The sequence below is a fragment of the Geospiza fortis genome, unplaced genomic scaffold (assembly GCF_000277835.1).
Source record: "Geospiza fortis unplaced genomic scaffold, GeoFor_1.0 scaffold538, whole genome shotgun sequence".
NCBI classification, from domain to species: Eukaryota; Metazoa; Chordata; class Aves; order Passeriformes; family Thraupidae; genus Geospiza; species Geospiza fortis.
Genome location: NW_005054368.1, coordinates 2943408 through 2969286, shown reverse-complemented (window position 1 = coordinate 2969286; position 25879 = coordinate 2943408). Strand labels below are relative to the sequence as shown.

The following is a 25879-nucleotide window of genomic DNA, read 5'->3' as shown; positions in this document are numbered from 1 at the left end:
CCATTTTTGCTGTCCAAGATAAATATCACTGTCCTATTTTTTTTTAATGGATTTGGATTATAAAGAGTTGAGAAGTAGGGAATTTCCTGCCTCTAAACTGCTCTGAGTCTTTCTTTGTTGATACATGAACCTTGCTCAGTGGAAGACACTGGAGGGGAAGTCACATCTTCTATAATTTACTTTGTTGATACCATCAGCTTTTAAAACAGGTTGCCAAAGTCTCAAATGCATGTGAACAGCTGTTTAGTGCTGCAGAGATAAATATGACAAGTTTCCTGATAGTTCTGAGATTCTCCTGCAATCTTTAATTAGATTTTGGATAAGTGGCAGTGAAGGTGAAGCTAGCTGGGGAGGGCTGTGTTCCACTTGCATCCTAATCTATTTTCTTGTCAATGAGTGAGTTGTCCTTTGCTTAAAGACCTGGTACAAAGCTCTTTGGAAAAGAAATTCCTTCACCAAAATAGCAGTTGTGAGTTTGATGTCCTGTATTGCACAGGGTTTAGGGTTGTGGTCATAAAGCCCTTTTATGCCCTTAAAATCCAGCAGTAATTTTGCATTTGAGTGTCAAAAACATCACAGGTTTTATCTGTTTTGGTTTTGGTTTTTTTTTCCCCAGGACAACCAGCAGCAGTGGTGGGCTCACCATCACAAGTTTGCTGAAAGAAAAGGAAGGCTCTGAAGTGGCCAAGTTTACTTTAGAAGAACTCTGCCTCATTTGCAGCATCCTGAGTACTGCAGAATATTGCCTGGCCACCACCCAGCAGGTGAGCTTTCCTCTGAGGAGGCACCAGCCCCTCCTCTGTGCTGCTGTGGGGACTGGGACAGCCAAAAGTACTAAAAAAATCCATTGATTATTGAGCTCTACATTATTCATTCAGTATTTCAAAGAAAGAAAAGTATTGATTTTCTGAGAAAAGTAATTTGCTTGTAATCCTGCTTTGCAGCATCAGTTTTGGGGTCAATCCTTTTCTACTTGTTACATAATTTGTTTTGGCTTGGGGCCCAAGCCAATTTTTTTTTTTTTTTTAAGATTCTCTGTTCATTATCTCCCCTTCATAAAAACAAGCACAACAATAATTTTGGGAAAATACTTGCATGAAATATTGGGGCAATGTGGAGTGGAGAGAGGAGGAATTTATGCTGATGTGATTTGCAGCCACTCCACTCACTACATTCAGGTGCTTCCAAAATGCCATGGGTCAGCAATGAGCTGTGATGTTTGGCTCTATCCAGGCCTCTCCACCACTAGGTCTGGCAATCCTCCTCCTCCTCTGCAGTTTGGGCACAGGCAGAGTGTTGAGAAACATCTTTATTAGCAGGACAGATGCCACAGTGTTAAGCTAGCACGGTAGCATGTCATACTAGAGTTACATATTTGACCTTGGAGCTTTCATTCTTTGAGCACATGGAGCCACCATGGGCCATCCTGGCAAATCAACAGGTCTGGGATGCCAAGAAGGAAAGATTTCCAGTGTCACTAGATGAGTTTTGGGTGTGGTTTGGTCACAGATGAGGTTTGAAGAAGCTGACCTTTCCAGGGCATAAGTTTTCAAGAAGGATTATTTTGAGTTGGAAACCTGATCTCCCTGCTGCTTGTTTTGTTTCCCAACAGTTGGAAGAGAAGCTCAAAGAAAAAGTGGACACAAGCCTAATGGAGAGAATCAACCTGACAGGAGAGATGGACACTTTCAGCATGTATGTCCAGCACTTACTTTTCCCCACAATGTGTCAAACATCCCCTTTTGTCAGCCAGATGGTGCTGGAGTAAAAACAACCCTGAGATCCTGGTATGACAGGATGGGCACAGGCATTTCCCTGCTCAGGAGTGGTATCCTCTGGCTGAGCACTAGCACAGGCTTTAGCTGCTCCCCATGGTCCAAGCCAAAGGAACAAGAGCACTGGAAAAGGGAAAGGAAACAGTGAGTTTCCATTTGAAACATCATTTGCATCTTGGCAGCTCTGCGAGGTGGCTGTTACATTTCAAGAAAGGAAGCTATTTCAGTACATTCCTTCCTGCTTTAACTTCCCCCTGGTAATCAGCAGCCTTGTCAGTATGATCAAACCCCATTTCAGATGACATAAAAGACTGATCCAATCTTATATTTGGGGATTATAATTGAGAGAAGATTATCATTCATTAAAATAACTTTTCATGTAGCGGTGCTAAAAATATTCTGCTCTAACATCCTTTCCTCTCCACCCCTGACAGACTGATTGAATGTATTTTTCGAGACAAGAAAATTGAGGCAAAAGTTGTTTTGCCTCTTATCAGACAAAAGAATATCTTGGCAAGACTGGGAAAATAATCCCTGTCACCAGCTCCTCCTCTCCCTAAAACAAAGACTCAGCCCAGATAGCAGTAAGATATTTTTTTCAGAAGACTTCCTTCCTGTGATTCCTCCTTTTCTGCTGCAGTGGACAGGATCCCACTGAATCTCCATCCAGCTCTTTCACATGGTCCCAGGCTCCATTCCAGGCTGCACAGACTCCCTTCCCTTCCCTCCAGGCTCTTCTCAGACCTTTTTAGGAGTGAATCCCTGCCTGAAATTCAGGGTTGCTGTGTCCACTCAGCCAAAGCAAGCAAGGTAGCAGGAGAAGAGAAATAAAATGTGCCATAAGATGGGGTTTGGTTTTCTGAGCATGGACAGGTGAGTTTTGCCAGCAGGAAGCAGCAACTTCAGGTGGCTGCTGGATTTCCACAGTGGCTGCCTCAGACAGCCCACGTGAAGTGTTTTGGAAGTTGTTTAATGTACAGCTCACATTTGCTGCTTTGGACAGGTTTAAAGTCCAACTGACAGGGCTGATCTATCTTGTAACAAAGGCTTTTAATTGACTTTCATTCTGTTCCAGCTGAGGGCTTTGTCCAGCCTTCTGTCAGTGGAAGTCTGAGCTATAAACCTTGCTGGCTCATTCAACATCAAACAAGGGGTTTCTTCTGGGATTTGATGTCTTGTTAGGCAGTCATAAAATAAGTGATAAAATGCTGTTTATGCACCCTGGGAAGTGTTACTTCTTTCAGAGAAAGGAGAGTGCAGAACCACCCCAAATGTGTGGAAAAGGAGGGGTTTATCCTTGGGGTGGCAAAACAGTTTCTTTAGGAAAGTTGGAAAAATGATGGGAACTTCTTCTTGATGTTCCACAAAAGAAAAATGATTGTAATGCAAATCCAGAAATCCATCATTTCCCTGTTTTGTGAAATGATGGGCAGCACTCAGAGAACCCCTGAAGTGTTGGGCTCACTGGGGTTGCTGCACTGCTCCTTTATGGCCTCAGCTCCCTGATCCATCCCCTCTGTGCCTGCCAGGGATTGTGTGAGGAGTCACCCACTGCTGCCTGGGTGAGGATTGGAAGTGTTTTCCTGCAGAACCAGGCTCCAAACCCTCTCATTCAGCACGGTGTGATCCTTTGTGTTCCCAGCACATTTCCTGCTGCACCACATCCCTCCACAGCAGGTGTTTGTTTTGAAGAGCAGACTAATTAGTTTCTCTCCCTGGTTCGTGGTTTTCAGGTGAGAGCCTGCACTTCTGACAGACTCCTGAGCATGGACACACAGGTGGTGGGGGTATTTTCCACCCACTCAGAGCTTGGTGTTGCTCCTTGGTGCTGAACACAGCTCCTCCCTGCCAGGCAGGGGCAGCAGGTGCCCTGCAGGGTGCTTATTTCAGCCTGGCTCCCTTGGCCTGGTGGAATCCCCCAGGGAGGGGATTCTGGAGTGCCCAGCAGCAGCAGAGGCACCAGCAGAAACAGTCACAGGCTTTTTTTATCCCAATGCAAGTTTTAGATGGTGTAACTTGAAGCCTGTAGTCGCTTCAGCTCCCATATTAATTTTGCCAACTTATTTTGGATGAGTTTGCCTTTACAAACAAATGAATTGCTTTGAAGGAAGTGTTCTACTTTGCATCCTGTTCCAGACTTTATGTGCTGGAGGTGGAGCAAAGGGAACAGGCAACTTTTCTGGGTTGTGGTGAAGAACAAAACCCAGGTCAGAATGACATGTGGGTGTCACCATATCTCAGTGAGGTGGGCACTTCAGATATTTTGAACAGTGACCCCCAGAGTAGTGTCCAAAACTTCACAAAGACAATGAGGGGGAGGAAAGATGGTTTGAGGAGGCATTGCTCAGATTTCTCACAGCCCTGTGATTCTCATCTGTGCTACCATCATGAGAAAGAGCAAAAGTAAAATCCACTTCTTACAAATATAATCCTGAGGTTGTAAACACGCATCTGGGGCAGATTTCAAGTTGACACTGTTTTTAAAACTGTGCTTAGTGAAACAGAGTCAGCTCTTGCCCCTAGCAGAAGCTGTCTGCAGTGGGGGTGCTGGTCCTGTGCCCCTGAGGGCTCTGAGCTGCTGCAGGCAGAGTTTCTTGGCTGCTGTTTTAGGATCAGCTGCACCTCTATGCATCATAATGTGATGGCATTAAATATGTCTCAAAGCAATATCATGCTGTTAAAAATTAAAAAAAAAAGGGGGGAAGGGAGGGAAATGTTTTTGACTAATGTGTCCTTTAGTCTGGTATATGTCTCAGGAACTCAAACAATGGATGGCAGCAGTCCTAGACATAGTGTAAATAAGACATCTGCCTTCATCTTCACACATGGGAGACACAGAACTCATGCAGATGTCATTTTTAAAATCCTCTGTGCGAGTTCCTGTGAGCAGTAGAATGTTGGCTGTGAATAAATGGAGAGCTGATAAAATGTTGGTGTTACACAGACTGGATTAAATGGGAAGCTGAATCCCAGTCTGGGCTTGATACTTGGGGATTTCTCCTCTTCATCTGCCACCTTTGATCCCCAACCTCTTATTTGTGTTAAAACAGAGAAAGGTCAACTGTGAAAACATCCTGGAGTCCACTTTAAACCATTGTGCAGCTCCCTGCAGGGTTTCCCAGCTCCTCCTCAGTACAAGTTGTAGCTGTGTGCATTCACATCACAGTGCTGCTGTCAGCCAGTAGAGGATTTTCCTCCTCTCACAGTCATAGGCTCCAGTTCTGGCACTCTGTTACTCAGTGTGGTTCTAAAACTCATGTTTGATTCTTTTTTTTTGCAGTGTGATCTCCAACAGCATCCAGCTGTTAGTGCAGGACCTGGATGCAGCCTGTGACCCTGCCCTGACTGCCATGAGCAAGGTAGGGGTGGATTTTCAGAACAGGTCACCTTAAGATCCATGTGGAGTTCTTGTGTGCTTTGGTTGCTTGATTTCACTACTGATACTTTCTTTTACTCTGATATTTTTTTCTTAATATTTATAAATCCATCCCTCACTCCAAACCCTCTTATTATTCAGATTAGAGCTTTCAGGCTTTTTGCACCACATTAAAACCCACAGACAATGAATACATTCAGTAAGTACTCAGGGCTTTCTCTTTCCACTCCCAATGCCAGTGAGAGCATTTCAAATTTGGAAAAACTTTTGTCAGCGTGAAATTCCAAATATACCTTCAGGTTTTGCTCTCCCCTTTGTCTTCTCTGGCAGGGAGTTTTACCAGGCTGCTTGTTTGGGGATCTGAAATGGAGGCACTGCACTGGAGATGATGTGGAATTGAGATTGAGCCTTATTGCCTCTGTGATCCTCTCAAGGACATATGGAGCCATTCCTGGAGAGGCCCCTAGGACTGAGCTTAAGGATTTTGTTGCAGTTACACTGCTGGCTTTTATATGTTTGAAATGCAGAGCTGTGTTTCCTTGCCAAAGTATTGTGAAAACCCAGACTTGCTTTAGACAGAGGTGAAGACAACAAAAGTGGATTGAACTGTATTTTTTTTTCCCTTTTAATTAGAAATATTAAACATAGAGCTCCATTTTTGTAGGATCAACACACTGTCTGGCTGCCATGAATTTTAATGGCTTTCTGCTTTATGATGTATTCCAGCTGTAACCAGCCCCACCACCCCCCAGCTAATATTTGAAGTAGAATGCAGCTGGTAATAGAGCTTGTACAGGTTCCAAATGGAAAGAGGATTTTTTTTGCCCACTCAAATAACACCACTAGGAAGGGCTCAGCACTTCAGGTGTTGCCTGTGTGCTGTGGCAGCCCCTCAGATCTCCTGAAGCTACAGAGTACAGGAATATTTAAATCACTTTGCTCCCACTGTTTATACCCAAGTAAACCACAACCTTGAGAAAGCAGCAGCTGGTAGGCCATTTATTTTTGTCTTTGGAACACTGGTAAAATGCAGCACATGTGATGGGACTGATGATATATAAACAAGTTTAAGTGTTATGAAATTAGCTAAATAAATACTTGTCACTTGTGCACACACTCCTCTATTTGCATCAGACAGAGTTGCTTTTATGTGATTTTATTTGACCTGGATTTGGTGCAAGAGGTTTTTTCCCTTCACCTTCCTCCTCCCTTTCCTTCAGGGCTGGGTTATTCCTCTGACACTTCAATAAGAAATGCATGTAATTATTTAAACACAGAGGTAGTATTTGGAAATGTAAAATTTCCAAAATTCAGCCTATATTAAAGAAATAAAGGTTGTGTGGCTGATCCATTCCAGTTTTGCTCTCTCAAGCTCCATACTCCATTAGGGCTCTTCCTTTGTTTAGCTTCTTTTCATTTACCTCACTCTGGTGTCCTCCAGGATTGAACATTCCCATTCCTTTGTTGGAGTCTGGCCTTGGTTTTTTTCTTCCCTTTGCAAAAATGTTCAGGAACTATAGAGGTAAATTATGAAATGCTTAAACCTCTCAATCCACTTTGGCTGCAGGCCACGTTGGGAGATTTAACACAGAAAACAGCACCAGGAATATTGCTTTCAGCTGGGAGTGCTGCTTGCTTTCCATGATTCTGTACTTGGTGTGTTCTGAAGAAAATGGTAAATGCTGAGAAGGCCCCATATTACGAAATCTGTAGGTGATAATCCCTACTCAGACTTTACAGCAGGTGTAGGGTGGTTAAACAGGACTGTAGGATGGGGAGCTGGGATGTGGGTGGGAGGAGAATTTGCCCTAAACCCCCCTGTTGTGATATTGTGGATAACTAAGAACTGTTAATGTGTTTGTGCTGATCTGTAGCAGGCACTCATATTGCCTGGTGTGCTTCCTTTTTAATTTCTGGGATGAGGGAACTGCTAATCTGCACGAGATATTTTCGCCCCAATTAAATTTATGGATTGCACTGGCTAAGGCTTGATTTACATGCTGAATTAAGCATCAATTTATATGCAAAACTGTGCCTGGAAGTGGGGCTGGGGGACATTTTAATGCCTCACATCAACCTCTTGCTGGCTTTTTACATTTTCCTAAAACCTTTTGGCCCAGCTGCAATCCCCTGTGGCCTCACAGCCAAGTGGACAGAGCGGGGCTTTAATCATTTCTCCACTCCACACACAGAAAAAACCCTGAGAGCAGAGCAAGCAGAGCTACAGCTGCTAATTAAAAACCCTCAGGAGAGTGTGTGAGCCCTGGAGCATGTGCAGAGTGTGGCAGGGCAGGGTGTGACAGGGCACAACCCAGCTCATGTCCCCAAATTCGGGGCCAGCAGCGCTCCCCACTCCCCTCCCAGCCCCTCTGCAGGTGCCCAGGCTGGAGCCTGCAGGGAGAAGCTGGCAGTGGGATACTGATAGGAACAGGGAGAGTTGAAGGTTCATTTATCCTCTTCTCAATCCCAAAGCAGCTCCTTTTCTGGAGGGCTGGACACATGGAGGGAGCTGATGGCTTTTTGGGGACACAGCACCGTGCAGTGAACAGGGAGAGTCGAAGGTTCATTCATCCTCTGCTCCATCACAAACCCCTTTTCTGGAGGGCTGGGAGCAGGGAGGGAGCTGGTGGCTCTTTGGGGACACCCTGCCACTCTTGAGCCCCTGCCCTTCCCTGGGTTCCCCATTTCTGCTCAGGGTTTCTCTGTGATGGCATTCACGAGAGATGAGGGGAGAGATGAGGATCTGACTCCATGTTTCAGAAGGCTTCATTTATTATTTTATGATATATATTATATTAAAACTATACTAAAAGAATAGAAGAAAGGATTTCATCAGAAGGCTAGCTAAGAATAGAAAAAGAAGGAATGATAAAGGCTTGTGGCTCAGCTCTCTGTCCGAGCCAGCTGGACTGTGATTGGCCATTAATTAGAAACACCCACATGAGACCAATCACAGATGCACCTGTTGCATTCCACAGCAGCTGATAATCATTGTTTACATTTTGTTCCTGAGGCCTCTCAGCTTCTCAGGAGGAAAAATCCTGAGGAAAGGATTTTTCAGAAAATATCATGGCTCCATTTCTCTTTTCTCCTGCCTGTTTTAACCTCATCCCTGTGTTTTGTTGTGAGAAGCAGGAGGCAGCAGCAGCTCCTCCAGCCCTTCTGAGTCCTCCCAGCCTGCAGGTGCCTTTGGGCTTCTCCCTGCAGTGAAATCTCCCTGCTCCTGTTCCTTGCACTCATTTCCAGCTCGTGGATGTAAACTGTGTGGATATCCCAAGAAAAACACAGGACAAGGGAAAAAGAGGAATAAATTTAAAAGGACAGGAACAAAGCTTTACCAGCAGAGTTGGGCTCATATTTCTTTTGATGACTTTTCAGTATGTGTGCTGTTCCTTTCTCTGCAGCTACTGGGTGGGTTTTTTTTTGGGTGAAACACACCCACAATGCACACACACACACACAAAAGGGCTATTTTTACTGTTCATGCTTTAAAGGTTTGGTTGTAAAGTATTGCTTTTGGAATGATGACCAACAAAATGAAAAAGCTACTGTTTCATTGTTGGTGCAATAATTCAGCTCAGCAGTCCCTTCCCACTTTCTGGCTGTTTCCCACTCTGTGGGGATGGTGTTTTGGGTGAGGATTGCTCTGTCAAGAAGGGAATGTGTGAATCCATCAGGGAGAAAAGGCACAGAATATTCTGTTTGGATGTGATCAGCACCACGAGGAGTAGAAAAGCAGGAAACCAATGACAGGACTGAGGGAATGGCTGGAGCTGTGAGGTTTAGGTTGGATTTTAGGGAAAGGTTTTTCCCCAGAGGATGCTGGGCTTCCCCAGGGAATGGTCACAGCCCCAAGGCTGCCAGAACTCCAGGAGTGTTTGGACAATCCCAGACACAGGCTGGGATTTTTGGGGTGTCTGGGCAGTCCCAGGAGATGAAGTTGGTGCTCCTTGTGTGTCCCTTCCAACTCAGGATGTTCTGTGAAAACCTGTGGAGCAGGTGATGAGAGAGAAATCCCTTGCAGCCACCCAACAGATGTGAGAGCAGCAGGCTGGGGTTGGTTTGTTTGGTTTAAATAAAGGCAGCTTTAGTGGGACATGTGTAGACTCAGACACTGTGGTTTTGCAAAGAATTTGGCTTTTCTTTCCCACTAAGTCACTTAGGCTGGGGTTGTTTGGATGGAGTTGAGTCAGCTGAGTTGCAGGGGGCAAAGTAGCCATATTAAATTAAATTAAAACCAGGAATAAAAAACTTTATATGCAAAATCCAGAGCTTGGGAAAACAAGTTTGAGGACAAACAGCTCCTCAAAGGAAAAAACTCATCTTCCATATGTGCCCAGTTTCCTCTCCTGATTTCCTATGAGTTTTCCTCCTGTCTCATCTCCAGCATGAGGAACAGATCTCCAAAGAGTTTTTGGGAGGACACTGCAGAGTTCTGAGCAGCAGCAGCAGAACTGAATGTGCTTTTCTGGGTGCTTGTGTTCCTCAGTGAATCTCTGGTACATACACAAGGCCAGGCCAGACCCAATAATCTCTTTTTTTTTGGTTTTTCCACTTGTTTTAAATTGGGAGTACCCTGTGTACTGCAAACCAGGCTCAGAGAAAACCAAGGGAGCCACACATCTGGCTCACAGGGGCTGTTCTCCTGCAGTTGTGCTGAGAATAAACGAAAACAAAATGGGAGGTTGAGTAACTCCTCTTGTTTTGTACTTTTTACATGCATTTGGAAGAGCTGGGCTTGGGCATCCTGGCTTGTACACCAGCAGTGTTTTCAGGGAGCTACCCTGGTGTAGAGTGCTTTGGACTTTAAGACTTTTTACCTCTTCCATCTATCTGTCATCAGTCTCACCAGTATTAAAGTCTTGGCTGCCACACAGGAATCCAGACTTTGCAAGCTTGCAGATATTTTCTCAAATGCCTGTAATCAGGATTTATATGGGCACTTCATCCCAGCAAATTGGAAACTGTTAAATATTAAAGCAGCCTGGTGTGCTCCAAAGGCTTTTTTAATCCTAGTGGTCCCCATTTGTGTGGGTTACTGGTCACAGTCTCTGCTCTGGTGCAGAAAGGGTTGCTCTGTATTTTCTTTGGGTCTTCTTGTTGGAATGGTTTTGCCCAATCAGTTTAATGATGAAGAAGTTGACCTTGGTGGTGAATTGCAGAGGCAGTCTCTAAATGATTCCTTAGAGATCCCCTGGCAGGAAGTTTGTACAGTTTCCCTTAGCTATTACTTGAGTGTTGATGAATTAAACAGTCATTTTTGGTTGTTTTTTCCCCTGTGTGCAGATGCAGTGGCAGAATGTGGAACATGTTGGTGACCAGAGTCCTTATGTCACCTCAGTGATCCTGCACATCAAGCAGAATGTCCCCATCATCCGTGACAACCTGGCCTCCACGAGGAAGTATTTCACTCAGTTCTGCATAAAATTTGCAAAGTAAGTTACCAACACAGACACTTCATTCAGCTCATCCCATAAAACAGTGTGGTGATCACTGGGTGGTGTTTGCCAAGTGCAGAAAGTTTTGGGTTGGGCACCTTTAAAAGACCTTGAATATCTGACTTCAGCTGTGACTCTTGCTGTGGGGAAATCGACTTTTCTTCCATGGGGCTTCCAGGTCCTGAGAAATTTGCCTCAAAATAACATTGCCCTGTAAGGAGGGCATGTGTGAGAAGTATATTTTACCTTCACAATCTGAAAGCTGCTTTTCTGTGCAAAAAATAGCTCAGCCAGGAGGGGAAATTCCCATTTAAATGTTGGGGGATATTAAATTATCTTCCTGGCAAGCCACTTAAAGTTGAGCAGCATGAAAGAAGTGGCAGATGAGACAGAAATGCCCCTTGCTGCTGGGTGGACATCCAAACTGTGTCTGAAACACAAATTCAGCTCTTTGGGAAGATACTTTGAGCTCTTCCCTGCTTGCCTGTGGCCAGCTGAGCTCCACATGGCAATGCCCCAGGAAAAACCCTTGGGAGGGCTGTGCCACTTGTAGCTGCTGCTTTTGGTGGCACATGTGACCCTGCTGGTGGACTGGAGGGCAGTGGCGTGCGTGTCATGTGTCACTCTAAAATACCTTAATGTTTCATTCATCTCTGATAAGGTAATCAGCCTGAAATAAGCTCTGTGGCCTGGCAGGGACTGTGTGGGTTGGAGATTTGAGCTGCAGCTCCTGCCTCAGCAGGGTGGGATGCAGCAGCTATCCTGGGAGCTTCCACAGCAGGGAGGCTCAACCTGAGAGTTTCATCCCCCTCTGTGTCTCAGGGCACTCATGAGTTTGCTTTAAGGAGCAGTTCCTGATAAATCATGTTGAGATGTTGCCCATAATCACTGTTTGAAACGCTGTCTCAGTGAGAATTTATTGTATGAAAACCTTCTGTGTGGTTACACTTGAATTTTATGTGATAAATAAAACCCCCCATTTATTCAGCTGTTCACAGCACACTCTTAATACCTCAGCTTAGTTGCCTCCCTTTTAACTTTATTGCTAGGCACATACCAAGTAAACTCCAGATGAAACAGCTCTCAGATTTGAGGGAAGTTCCCATCCAAGCTGAGTGTCCTCATCCATGAGCACAGAAACCCCTGCTCCTCTCCAAAGCATTTTTTTAAGACAACTGCAGCTCTGATCTGCAGCACATTAAAATCAAGACACAATTCTGAGCTCACTGTGCCATGGATCAGATGTAGAAGGGTAAAATGAGTTCCTGAAGGTTGATTTTGCTGGATCTGTGCAACTTGGTGCTAAGGAGAACCAGCCCAGTGGGAAAGGAGCACCGATCTCTTTAAGATGCCTTTTAATACCTACAAATATTTGTGTTTTTGAAACTCTGCATTTTAATGGAATATTCTGGCTGGGCCAATATAAATACCTGGCCTTTTGTGTGCCCCACAATGTTGAAAATCCTTTTAACAGGCCTTGTGCTTCTCCACATGTTAATGCCTGTGTCTTTGTGAGCTGCCACTTCTCAGCCCTAATGGATTGTATAAAGCGTGAGTGTTGAGTTACAGGACCACAGGGGAGAAGGCAGCTAAAGTCACTAAATTTAAACCAGCAGGATCTGAGCCAAGTCTGGAGAGAAGAAAAATGGCCATCAGAAATTGCATCAATCCTTTAAGCTAATTTGTCATTTTTGCTTTGTTTTGACCGAGGTGCGAGCGGCGCTCCCCGGGGACGGCGAGCGCTGCCAGGCAGGGTGGGGGGCTCAGCGCTCCCTGCACCTTCTGCTTTGAAACCAAACCCCACAGCAGCCAGGCTGCTCTGCTGGGATGTGTTTGGGAAGTCTGTGACCTGACCTCAATGAGGAAGAGATTAGAACTGAGAGACAGGAAAAACAAACAGTTCTCCCCCGGCTGGGGAAGCGGCTCCTCCGTGAGCAGCAGCCAGGCCTGGTGGGTGCTGTGTCCTTCCAGGTGCTCCAGAGAAAAAGTGAGAGGAGTTTGGTGGAGGAATGTTGGGATGTGGAGGCTCCTGGAGGGTTCAGAGCTGAGCTCAGCCTGGGCAAGAGCTGGTCACCAGCTCAGGGGGTGGTGTAGAGCAAAACCCTCCTGGGCTGCAGTGACTCAGCCACCCCAGAACCTTTGGGGGATGTCCTGCAGGAGCTGAGGCTGTCAGACAGACAGACAGACTGTGGTTGCAAGTCTGTCTGTGCCTCTCTCAGCAAGGCATTGTGTCTGATGCATCATCAGTGCAGGGGATTAGGAAAACACAGGCTTTGGCAGAGCCACACTCCTGTTGGATGGGAGGCTCTCAGTGCTGTGGTTTCTGTGCTTCAGGTTCCTCATCTGCCTTGCACTGCTTTATTGTTACACTGGGGACTTATCTGCTTCTAGGGGGGGTTTGCTGGGTTCAGTTTTAGAGCTGAAGCTGTAAATGAATTCTGGCACCCAATCTAGCTGTGATTGTGCAGGGAGTAAAGGCATTCAGAGCACAGAGCCTCGTGCAGAGCTTTAGCCCTGAACATGCACATATTACTCACACCAGGATTGCCTGCTGCACTCTGAGAGCACCAGGCACTGAGTCCAGCCTAGGCAAGAGGCACTTTCTGTTAAGTGCAACTGCTCTTGATGGTCTCTGCTAGTCCAGGAAAAAAATAAAAACCAAGGGGAAAAAAAATTCCAGAGCAGCCCTTGGCTCTTACAGTTTGTCTTGTCTGTCCTGCTGGAGTTGGGAAGCTGTTTCCAATAAGGCAGCGTGAAATAAGAGGCATGTGGGGATGGAAGGTCACTTTACCCCTCTGCACTGATGGTGGGTGGCCATCCAGAGGGGCCTGGGAATTGTTTCATGCAAGACAGAATGCTGTCTATGGGAGACTGTGTGGTTATGTAGAAAAGAAAATTAAAACCAACAGGGGAGGGGGTCCTTGGGCTGCCAGTGTGCCACCCTGCTGCAGGAAAGGCTCACCCTGTTTCTCATACACAGCATGAGCTTTAGCTCCCTGCCTGACCTTGCAGAGGGAGGGACAGTTGGATCTACTTGCACTATCAAAGGCACAATTCATTTCTTGTGCTGTTCTGCCAGCAGTGAGCTGCTGCATCCAGAGCTGCTGCCAATTTATCATTTTCTAGGATCACCTCAGCTCCAGCTGTGCTCATCACTCTCTAATTGCCCTCTGGGAATTAGTTATAGACCTGAAAAATGGACTTCTAAAACAGATAGGCTAAATCTCCACTGTAATGCTTTTGTGCAGGAGGAGTCAGGGCTTCTTTTCCTCCTCCTCCTCTTTCTGTTTTGTTCCAAGGTTGTTTCTCTGGTGGCCAAATTCAAAGCTGCTCGGGGCAGCCCAGTAGCTGCTTCTCAACAGTAGCTTGCAATTGTTCTCCTTGACACCTCTCCAGGATGAAATGATTCACTGAGAGAGGTAGGGACTGTGTCTGAGGGAAGGAGACTTTGCTTGTGAGGGCTCTCCTTGAGCCATTCCTTTGGGTTTGCTCAGCAGCTTGGCTTGCTCCGTGCCTGAGCTGCACTTTGGTCACTTTTCCATGAGAAAGGATGAGAAATGGATGTCCTGCTTTGGAAAACAGGTGGCAGGACAAACAAGATGCTGTCGTGCTCCTTGCTTTGTGGGGAGGGAACAAAAAGCTTAACAGATGCAAGGAGGAAAGCATGCTGAATTTAGATCATCATCATGGACAGCCTCAGTGCAGAGCACAGCACCTGACTGACTCAGGACAGAGCCATTAAAACCCAGGAGCTGCCACCAGGTCATGGGCAAGTCCTGGAAATGTGAGCCCTGCAGGCACTCAGCCAAAGGAGGGCATGTGAAAGAAGCAGAGTACATTAAAAACAAGGCAGTGAGAGGAAGACTTGGTCAAGTGCTGTGGTCCTGACAGAGTTTGTGGCTCCTGAGCTTTCCTGGTGCTGCTCCTTGGTGGAGCAGGGGCAGGAGCTTGTCCTGCAGCTGCCCAACCAATGCTTTTGCAATGAAACTCCTTCAAAGTCTCAAATCAAGAGGCAAAACTCAGCTGAAGCCAAAGCTGATGCTCTGAAGTGGTCAATATTGGGCTTCCATCCTCACCAAGCTCTCTCTCTGGCTGGGCAGTCATTTTTCTGAGTCTGAAGCCCATGACAGTAAAACATGGTAATGGTGTTTTCCTTTTCACAGAACTTTTTCTTGTCTTGATTGTGTTGGCCAGGAGCTTTCTGGAAAGGTGCCTCTGTGTGAGTGTCCAGGGCCCAGCAGACCTCCAGCCTTGGCTGGACCTCAAGTTCAGTGTGTAATATGCATGTTATGGAATTACTTGTGTGCAGGAAAATGTAGGTTCTGGATACAGTCAAGATACATCCACTCATGAGCAGTGAGACTAATCCTGATAAATAAAATTGTTTGTTTGCTGACCTTTCACTGCAATACTTCATATTTAGTTTATAGCAATGTATTTACCTCTAGAGTGAGTGTGTGCAGCTTCTCAATAAACTTTGAGATCAGGAGGGATTAAAGCAAAAGAACTGTGCCTAAGGGTTGGGATTTTTTTATTTATTTAGTATATTTAACATGTCTGGAATCAGTTTGGGAAGCTGGCACTGGGAGTGTCTTTGTGGAAGCCATCCTGGTTTGGTTCTGCATGCTTTGTCACCACAGAAGACTGTCTGACTGCAAATATTCTTATGTAATTGTATCATTTTGTGCCTCTCCTGCAGCTCCTTCATTCCCAAGTTCATTAACCATCTCTTCAAGTGCAAACCTATCAGCATGGTGGGTGCAGAACAGGTAAGAAGCAATAGGTGCATTGGCTGTCATATTTGATGGCTTTTGGGTTCAAGAAATTGAGGCATCTCCCACCCTGCCATGGGCTGGACCCTGCTGCTCTGTGAGGATGGGATTTGGAAGAGGCAGGATTTCATCTGTCCCCTGCACATAGAGCTTATTACTCCTGTGGGCTTTTAAATTGAAAAAAAAAAAAAAAGGCAAAAAAAAGCAGAATCATCCTTAATGGGACTGCTGTGAACTTCAAATGGGTTCCTTCAAAGCTGCTTGGGTTTTAGGCATCAAAGATGGTTCTGAGCAGTGTCTGCAAAAGGAAACAGGAGCTTTACATCAAAACCTTCCTCATCCTTAATGGAAAGCAAATGAGTGAAGCTCAGTGCCTGTGTGATGAGCAATAACCTGAGAGTGATTAAAGGGAGTCTTTTTCAAATAAGCTTCTCAAGTGATTAACCAGCAGTGGGCTTGTGTCTAATGTTAAAAGCTTTCAATATTCCTGTATGGGAATAACAGGCCCAATTTGCTTCTTTAAAGCAGGCTGGGAAGGTTTTTATTAGGCTGATTCCCAGTGAATCCATGCCATTGGAAGTGGGACAAACATCCCTGGGGTTAAGGGTGCAGAGGGCTCAGGAGCTGATCTGTCTTTCTGTAGCAAGTGGAACCCAAATTCCCTAAAAATCTTTTGGCTCTCCTGGTCACCCACCAGCATCTTTCCATGCCACCTTCTCCTCCCTGGTGCCAGTGTTGCTGGGAAATACATTTTCCTGGCCTTTCTGGTTCCACACACAGCTTTTCCTGCTGTTTGCTGATAATTACAGCTGGAATATGAATGCTGGGGTGATATTTATGGAGGTATTCAGTGTTCAGTGCAGGGAACAAGACTTGTGGGGTTTTGCTTTCTGTGTTTTCCTCTCTGACTTAACAACTCTGCATCCCAGCAAGCTTTGGTAGTGAGTTAGCAATGCCAGGGGCCTGGAATGGAAAATGGGCTGAGGGGACAGAATCTGCAGGAGCTGTGCCTGTGGGAGAGGCTGCAGAGTGTGCAGAACTCCTGATAGCCATGAGAGAGCTGATGTGGGCAAGATGTGAATTCCCCAGCCCTGGAATCTCTCCCTCTCTGGGATCCCTGGTAGGCACACAGGAACCCAGCTATGACAGCCTGAGCTGGGGGCTCCACCAGCCTGGGCTGCACAGAGCTGCTCCTCTGTGCTGTGGTTTCCTGGCTCCAGGAGGAGATGATGGCATCAGTGCTTCTCATGCAAGCCATGGAAAGGCAGCAGCAGCAAGGACACTGCAGATAACGGGGTGCAGACTCCAGCCAGCCTCTCCTCCTCCTCCACAGCCACTCCTTTGTGTTCCTTTGGCCTCAGCACATGTGGGAATTCAATGTTCACATCGTTGTGGTCACTGCTGGGGGTTCTGCAGTGCCCAGAATGTTTTGTGTCCCATTTTGAGGAAATGCTCTGGGTGTGCTGACAGCCCAGCAGGCCTTCACACTCACTGCTGTCTAAATAAACTGGGCTGCTCTTTCCTCTGGTTTGATTTCAGATTTCTGTGCTTCACGGGTTTTGTCTCTTCAGACATACTTTGTGCAATCAGAGGAGTGTGGTATTCAGGGTAATTTTGCTCTAAGGAGCCCTGACCCACAGCATTTTGTCACAAGACAGTGCTGTCTGTCTGGGCTCAATTTCATGGCTGCTGCTTATTTATTTGCTGGGGTAGTTACAAACAACATCCAGGCTGTGGGCAGTTCTCAGTGTAGCTGAATTGTGTGACAGATTTTAAGGAAAGAAACCCCAAACAAGGGGTTGGGTAAATGCAGAAAACCTGACTGTGTGTGTGGCTGGTGTTAGTTCATTTGACCTCAGTATCTAAACCATGGTGCAGCTCCAGGTAACCAAGATTGTTTCACTTCATACTTTTTGGGGGGGAAGGACTGGAAATGTGTGCCTGATGTGCCAGATGTTGGGCTGCCATAAGTCATTTCCAGTCAGCAGAGCAGTGCTCTGTTAAAATCAACCACGATGCTGATCTGCAGCCATGGGGGTGATGCTGTCTCCTGGAAGTGTCACTACATGGCTCAGTCCCTCCTGTTCCTGCAGTCCAGTTACCAGGACTTCTTCCAGTGTGGGAAGTGTTAAACTTTGAAGGATGTTAAACTTTGAAGGATGTTGGGTTACAGCAGCTGATGGATTTTGGTAGAAGGAGCCTGAGTAACAGAGTGTGGTTAACTCTTGCAGCTGCTGCTGGACACTCACTCTCTGAAGATGGTTCTCCTGGATCTGCCCTCCATTGGGTCCCAAGTGGTGAGGAAGGCTCCTGCCAGCTACACAAAGATAGTGGTGAAAGGCATGACTCGGGCTGAAATGATCCTGAAGGTAACTCAAGCCTGTTGGTACCCTGCCAGCCAGACTGCTGGCCTGGGAATCACAGCAGTGAATTCCAGGGGGCCCTTCCTCTGAATGCAGCAATCTGCAATTGCACATGAGGTTTGTGAGCCTGCCTGGGGGCTCTGCCAGCTGCTCTGCAGACCTGGCTCACTCGCCTTGGGTTTGCCCCCACTCTCTTCTGATACCACCAAGGAGTTTTCACCCTCGCTTTTCAAGGCAACCGAAGGCTCAAGTTTGGAGAGTTGGGGCACCAGATTCCCTCAGGAGCTTGTGGAAATCAGAGTTTGCATCCCTGAGGGTCTGCTGTGGGGCAGAGCCCGGGGTTCAGGTTACTCCAGGCCTTTGTGCAGACTCCTCACTCAGGGGAGCCAAGCTGTGCTTGAGTCACCTGTTTACTGTCTAGTGTAACAGCCAGTGCAAACATGTCTGGGTTACTGTACTCACCAGAGCCCTTTTTCATTTTCCAGACCTGGTGCCTGGAAAATGACCCAAAAGCAGAGTGTTGTCTTCATGAAAAGCAGCAAGCAAAGCAATCTGCCCTTCCCAGCTGGTGCTGCAGGGAGAAGTCAGGTTTGATCCCAGGAGGAGCAGTGGCAGCTGTACAGTTGTGCCCTCCTGGCTGCTGGGATTGTCCCCTGCTGGCCAGCAATGCTGGGAAGGCATTCCTGGGAGGGAATTAGTGGGACCTGGGGTCAGGCAGGACAGGCAGCTGCCAGCCAGAGCCTCCTGTAAAGCACAGCCAGGGCCAGGGGGGTGAGGAGCCTGAGCTGTCCCTCTCAGCTGCTGCTCAGGGTGGCTCTGCTCCTGTGCCCAGGGGAATGTCACAGCTCAGTTTGTGCTCTGGACTTAGATATCAGCTCTCCAGCTCTGTGCTTTTGGACTGAGGTGACTGAAATGTTAGTGAATTGTAGTCTAAATTTTCCTAGAAATTACTTGAATAAAAATGTTCCTGGTTTGTGCTAATGGGAGCAGGGAAGATTGGTGCCTGTTGTGTACAGAGCAGGTCTTTCCTTGGAGCTTGTGTGTGAATCAGAAGAGTAATGGGGTTAATTTGTGTACCCTTAGCACCACATTGGAGAGGAAAGCAGCACATGGAGTGCTGCAGGTCCCCAGGCTGTGCAGCAGCAGTGTCACACAGCCTGTGCTGACCCTGTGAGGGCTCTGTGTGCACAACTGCAGATCAAACAGGCACAGGCTGACAGCACTGGGAGCTCCAGCCTGCGTTCCCAGGCTTGTTCTGGGGCAGGTAATTCAGGAAGACAAACTCTGAGCCCATGGGCAGCACAAACAAGCCCATTGAGCTGAGCCCCACGAGGCACAGATGGGAGTGGGGAGGAGGGCCCTGGGCCATGCACATCCTGCTGAGCTCTTCCCCTTCTCCTCTGGCCACGCTCTCTGAAGCTCCAGCTTTTCATCTTGGCTGAGGATTTTTACAAGGGCTGTAAATTAAGGATTTATAAGTGTATACATGGCTATGATGTTTCAGTGGTCTGAAGTGCAGGGAAAGAAAGAAATGTCTTGGTGACAGAATGCAGTGTGGGGTGAGCTGGGTCAGTGCAAACATATGGAAATGTTTTTGGAGACAGGGAAGGGTCTGGTCTGGTGCTGTTTCTGCCCATTTACACACGCTCAGACAAACACACACACACTCTTCCCCAGAAAATGGTTTGGCTGCCCAGCATTATCAAAAGATGTGTTCTCTGTGGAGCTTGCTGCACATGTAAGAAAAGCACAACAGTGAGGGATCATCTTACCAGCTTTGAGCTATTTTGATTTTTTTTCCCCTGTTTTTTTACAATCGCTCCTGGGCAGATGTTGGTGGGGGTTCCCACCCTTTATCCCTCCTCTCCAGAGGGGTGTCCAAGAGGAGCTGCAGCCCAAGGACAGAGTGGCTGTGTGTGGCCATGTCAGGAGAACTGCAGGGCAGAGAGCTCTGGCCCTCGCTGTCCTGGGCACTGAGGGAGTGACCAGAGTGTTTCACATTCCCCTGTGACATGCTGTGTGTCCTGCCTCCAGGCAGGAGGGAGCAGGAGGGACACACAGCCAAGCTGAGGGTCTGGACTGTGTCCAGGCTGCCTGATCTCCTGGGACTTGGTGAGTGTCACCACCACTGCCAGCACTGTCCCCTGAGCAGCTCCCCAGCTTGTCTTCCCCCTGCAACACGATAAAATCTTGAGCTTTAACAATGCCCCAGTGCCTGCCAGCCCACAGGCCACAGACAAAGTCCTGCTGCCCTTTGAAACATGATGCAGAGCCCATGAGCAGCACTGCTGTCCTGAAAGAGACCCAGCTTCCTCCCTGTCCTTACTCTGCTTCTCTTCACTCAGCTTTACCCCTCTCATATCCAGCCTCTTCCTTGTGCCTTAAGTATTTTATTTTAGGAGCCAGCCCTGCTGTCACTCCTGTGCCAGAGTTGACTGAGCACTGCCTTTAATTCCTATTATTTGTCTGATCTCTTTTTCCTTGTCTTGGCAGGTGGTGATGGCTCCACACGAGCCCCCAGTTGTGTTTGTGGACAATTACATCAAGCTCCTCGCTGACTGCAGCACTGACACATTCCAGAAGATCCTCGACATGAAGGTGAGAACCTGTGCAGGGCTTCTGCTCATCCTCTAGTGCTGCTTTGGGATTGCTGGGGACCTTATTTCAGTGTGAATTCTGGGGGGCTTGGGGGTGAGAGAAGCACTGTAAGTGTATCTTTACTTTGAAAGTAGAGTTGCTGCTGAAGAAACAGTTTCATGTCACATTTTGATGCCTGCTCTGCTCGAGGTCATCCAGAGGTCTTTGTGGTGGGTGACCCCGAGGTGGAGGTTTGAAATGGGCTCTGCTGCAGCTGCTGCCGGGTCAGTGAGTGCTGTCCTTTGCTCCCCCAGGGCCTGAAGAGGAGTGAGCAGAGCAGCATGCTGGACCTTTTCCGCCTGCGCCTCCCCGCTCCTCCCCCCGGCGGCGACGGCTCCGGCTCGCTCTCGCTGAGCGCTCCCACGCCCGAGCAGGAATCCTCCCGCATCCGCAAACTGGAGAAACTCATCAAGAAAAGACTCTGAGGGAGCACAGGGGAGCTCCCTGCCTCGGGGCTGCTGGCAGGGAGGGGGAGCAGAGCTGCTCAGGTTGTGATTTACACCCGTGTGCTGTCCCTCCCAGTCCCTGCGATCTCTCAGCCATCGCGCGCCGCGACGCTTTCAGACCGAGGAGGAATCTGACCAAGGTGTTTGCCCTCAGCTTAGCAGGAGTGAAACCCAGGGCATTGCCAGGTCCATGTGATGGAGAAAATAGAGGCACCTGGAAGGCAGCAGCTACAGAAAGCATTCAGGTGGATTCAGAGACACTCTGGCTGTGATAGATTTGGTGTCGCAGCTTTTACCCTGGCTGAGCTCCTGCTGCAGCACTGAGGGTTTTGCCTCAGTTCTGTGTTCCTGCTCACTCCCTGCTGCAGAGCTGTTCCTCTGATTCATTATTTATTGTGGGGTGGGGGGAACCAACCCCATCACCACCACCAAAACCCCAACCCTTTAATAGCTGGGATCCAGGCACCTGCAGCTCCGCTGGGTCAGTGAGATGCCCAGGAGGGAACCCCAAGGCAGATTTCTCCCCTGCTCCCAGGACAGGCGTGCACAAAGCACCATGAAGCACCAAGGCAAATCCTTTTCAGAACAGGAGGAAAGGGCTGAATTGATGCCTTCTGCACCCTGGCGAAGCTCCTGCCAACCAGCTGGCAGCCTCAGTTGCTGTTAGAGCTCAAAGCAGGACCTGTGTGGAGCCCTCTACAGCTGCTTGGTACTTCTCTGGTGTGTGCTGGGCTCACCTACTGTCCCCAGTGGGAGTTCCCATCCTTCCTGGCCAGCATCTCTCCCTCTCTCCACAAAGAGCCCTTCATGGAGCAAGTGTGAGGCTGCTCCAGCCCCTCATTCTCACTCCAGCTGGAGTGTCCTGAGTAGGGATGTGCCACCTTGGCACCTCTGCTGCCCTGCAGGGAGAGGTGCTGGGAATGTTGGCTCTGTCAGGGGGCCAGGGCCACTTGGTGCCACAGGAGGCTTTCAGCAGCCTCAGGATTCAAGTCCCTGCTCCTCCTGCTCCTCTGAGCCTCAGCTTGCAGCAGTGCAGAGGGGAGGAGAACCAGCAGTGAAATATTTTGGAAAACCCAGCTCCCTCTTCCCATGGCCCAGCTCCTGGCTCCCAGGCACAGAGCCAGTGAGGAGCAGGGCTGGGATCAGTGGATGCTCCTCCAAGGAGTCTCCATGCACTGAGGGCTCACCTTTTTATTAGCACTGCTGGATTTCTTCCCAAACTCCTCTGTATCCTTTCTGGGAGACTTTGAAGGCTTATCCCCAACCATGAGTGCATCCCTCCGGGTGTAGGGCAGATCAACCAGTCGTGCCTGTGTTATTTAACTCAAGCTTCACTTGCACGTGCAGGAGAGGGAAGTCCTGTACCAGTGTGGCAGGTGAGGAATAACCACACTGTCAGATGCCTTCCTGGGAGGGTTGTGCTCCCCACCAGGACAAGTTTGGGCCTTAGGATTGTATTTATTTAGGAGCTGTACTCATAGGGATTGTAAAAATCACTGCTGCACATCAGGGAGGGCAGATCAGACTCCAGGAACATGAGTTCCATCCACCCAGAGCTTCACTGGGATGGGGAGTGAAGAGCAGCAATAACAACACCTGTGGGGAGGGACAGCAGTTTCTCATCACTCCAGTTTTACAAATCTGCTGTTGTCTCCTGATTCCCTGTTAGGTGACAGAAGGAGGAATGGTTGAAAGCACATTGGGATTCTGAGCAGCCATTCCCCAAGGACAGATTATCTCAAGGTGCATGTGCAGGATGGCTCACGAGGTACCACACTGCAGAGCTGGAGAGGAGGGAACATGGGTTTGCAGAGATTCATTATTTCCATGAGGGGATGAATAATTTATTTTAGATGAATTTTTCTTTGCTTTGTCTAAGGCTAAGTCTCTCACTAAATTATGAATAGCTGAAGACGATGTTGAAGTTATCATCGTGTGTCTTACCCAAAGGCTTCCCCCATTTCATTCTGTAGATAAGAGGAAATAAAATGAGAAATGAATTTTTAGTTTCAGCCTTTGAAGAATGCTACAGGGCTGAGTGGAGTTCCATTTTCAGAGAACAAATCCACAGTTTCCTACTTCTGGTGTAAGAGTTTTGTGCCCCTGGCTCTTGGGTGTTTATTAGATTTGGCAGGTCTCTATTTGTGCATTAGCTCTTTGGAGTTTACAGCTTTGGGGAATAAAGGATGATTATGTGTTTTCTGTACAAAATGCCACTTTTTATGGTTTCAGGCCGGGGTGTAATTCTGGCTGTACGTGGGGTGTGACACTAACGTGAATTAAATGGTAACTGATGCTCATTGCTGGCTGTTTCTGTATGGCTGCAAATCCCAGTGGCTGGGATGGATGGACCTCACCCAAACTGTGCTGGACCCAGCACTCCCTGCTGTCCATCTGCTCCTGCAGCTCCTCTCTGCCTTTTCCACCTTCTCTGGCACCATCCCCATCCACAGCAGCTCCCTGCACTGTGTGGGTGGCTCAACACTCCTGACCTTGTGCCCCTAAATAATCGCATCAGTTCTGCTGTCTGCCACCGCGGGAGCGATTTCTGGGAGATCCTAATTTTTCCTTTGGAATTAATTAAGGGGTAGTGCCTTTTTCCATGCTCTGCATGACGCTGGAGCAGCTCCTTTCACTCAGAGAATTAATGACTCATTTGCTTTTCTCCTGGCGCTCCTGCCCCCTCCGCCCTTGGGCAGGAGCAGCGCCGGGCGCTGGGTGTTCCTTTCTTCCCCCAGATTTACAGCCAGGACTCTGAGCATCCAAGTGATGATGGCCAAGCCTCCACGAGCCTCTGCTTGGCTCCACGAGGGCGGTGGCAGCAGGGCTGTAAAAGCTGATGAAACCTCAGCAGCTTCAGCCACGTGCTGTAAGTGATCGTCCCTGCCATCAATCCCAGTGCTGGGTGAGCACAGCTCCTCTGTGACACAGCCTGGCACTTCCCATCCTCTGGAAATAACTTTCCAAAGTTATTATTTCCAAAGTTTTATCATTTTCAGGTATCACAGGATCCTTTTGGTTTGCCTCTCCCAGCTATGGGGCTGTCATGTGGCATTGTCTGTGGTTTCATTGCTGATTATGCTGAGCACGCCCGGCCTGGTGGAAAGTCCTTTATGGAAGGAGGATCTTGATAAGAGACTTTTATCTGCCCCATCCTGCCTGTGTGTGGGCAGTTAAAGAGTAAATAATGTGGACAAACAGGCAGGGGAAAAGATTTCCAATGGCATCAGGGATGGCATGGGTTGGTACAGTTTGAGACTTAAAACCAGTCAGACTTTCCGAGGGGGCAGAGTACACGTCCTGAAAAAGCAGAGCCCCTGTACACAGTGACTCAACAGTATTGGAGTTATTGAGCAGTTAAAATCCTGCTTAAACGCTTCCTTTTCATCCTAGCAGGCAGATTGGCAGGTCTGGATGTTGGTGCTGCAGGAGATCCACAGGTGGGCTGCAAAGCTCAGATATGAGAACCTGGAAAGGCACAAAAAATTACCTTTTGTGTCGAGCCACGCCAAAATGGGAGGGGTTTTTTTCTGGTAAATAAGGAGGAGAAAGATTTCCATGAGTTCTGCTTATCCCAGGCGCTGATATCCCTCTCTCTTGGACCCTATCCCCATGGGAGTGGCTCTTGGAGCACCCACAGCCCTCAGAGGTGACTGCTGGGATGTGCCACAACTTCTCCCCTCCTAAATTGCGCTTAGTGGGTTGTTGGCAGCGTGGGTTTTCACCCAGGAGCTGCACAGCAGCTCTGAAATGATGATTGTGTTCATCTGGAAACTGCTCCAGTGCCTTCCAAGGCATCTGATTTCATAAAGGGCTTTTATGGGAGATTTTGGAGCGAGGACTGATCAGTTTTCCTATTGCTTGCAAAGACCAGCATCTCTTTTTTCTGGGGGGATACACTTAAATTAGAAGGAAGAAAACACCTGTCCAGCACATTTGCTCAGACCCCAAAGATTTCAGTCAAAATCCTTAATGTTCCTTTTCTTTCCATCTGCATTTTTCAGCAAAGACAAACAGCCTCATAGTATTTCTTCAAAGGAATGTAAATTCCTTGAGGAAGTCTCCGGAGTTCCCAGCACCGCATAGCTGCAAACCACAGACGCCTACGGCTGAAAGTTCTGCTCTGCTTTTAATTTTGGGGCAGGGAAGGAATTTTTTTCAGAGGTTTGGGTTCACTTGTGCTGGGCCCATCAGCCCAGACTGCTGCTTTCTGTGCAGGGGAGTGTTGACTTTGGCTGGCTGCAGGGTTGCTTTCCCTCCACAAGAGTATTCCCCCACCAAATCTGATGACATGGCGCAATTATTTCATTAGGATTTTCCAAAAAAGGTTCCCTCGCTCTCCTGTAGTGCTAGAAAGACCGTTTCCTTCTGTTCTCTTGTTTCAGCTTCGGCAGCTTCGCCTGAAAAATGCAATTAGGGGCTGCCTGAGCCTGAATGCTTGGGAGTGGGGAGGGAGAACTTGGGGGGCTTATCCCTGCTGCCAAAGTCCCTGCTGTTGGGGAAAGCACCGCTGGAGGTGGGGGCAGCCCAGCAGGATCTGGCAGCTCTTTCAGTGCTCCCCAAAATCCGTGCTGGCAGCGCACTGGGATGGTGCACTGTGGGTTGGACCGGGATGTGTGGAGGGAAGTTTCCATCGGGCACGGTTCCACAGAATCCCAGAATCATTTAAGTTGGAAAAGAGCTCCGAGATCATCGAGTCCAACCCGGGACCCATCCCCACCTTGTCAACCCCACCAGAGCACTGAGGCCGGTCTGTCTTTACCCAGGGACGGTGACTCTGCCACCGCCACCTTCCAGTGGCAAATTCCGAGCGATGGGACAGGAGTGGGGCCACCAGGAGGGCAGGGACTGCGGGAAAACGGCGAGCACCGGGAGGACGGGGACAGCAGTGAGATGGGGACAGCAGTTGAGACGGGGACACTGGTGGGACACTGGGACACTGGTGGGATACAGGGACACGGGTGGAACCCAGGGACACGGGTGGGACACGGGTAAGGCACAGAGACACGGGTGGGACCCAGGGACACCGGTGGGAGCGGGCCGGGCACGCCCCGCCCCTGTGTGGCCCCTCC

The 25879-nt window shown here is 48.2% G+C and overlaps 2 protein-coding genes across 2 annotated transcripts in view; both read left to right on the top strand.

Annotated features, from left to right (window-relative positions):
* The window catches only part of VPS53 (VPS53 subunit of GARP complex), a 61385-nt gene extending 38278 nt beyond the window's left edge, over positions 1-23107 (top strand). Inside the window, exons 14-21 of the mRNA XM_031059798.1 lie at positions 617-764; positions 1613-1695; positions 5056-5134; positions 10438-10586; positions 15289-15358; positions 17593-17730; positions 20218-20322; positions 20616-23107. Coding sequence (XP_030915658.1) covers positions 617-764; positions 1613-1695; positions 5056-5134; positions 10438-10586; positions 15289-15358; positions 17593-17730; positions 20218-20322; positions 20616-20786 — 943 coding nt within the window. The 3' untranslated portion in view covers positions 20787-23107. The remainder of the gene's footprint in view (positions 1-616; positions 765-1612; positions 1696-5055; positions 5135-10437; positions 10587-15288; positions 15359-17592; positions 17731-20217; positions 20323-20615) is intronic.
* Positions 23108-25620: 2513 nt separating this feature from the next.
* RFLNB (refilin B) overlaps positions 25621-25879 on the top strand; it is a 6641-nt gene continuing 6382 nt past the window's right edge. Inside the window, exon 1 of the mRNA XM_031059778.1 lies at positions 25621-25695. Coding sequence (XP_030915638.1) covers positions 25621-25695 — 75 coding nt within the window. The remainder of the gene's footprint in view (positions 25696-25879) is intronic.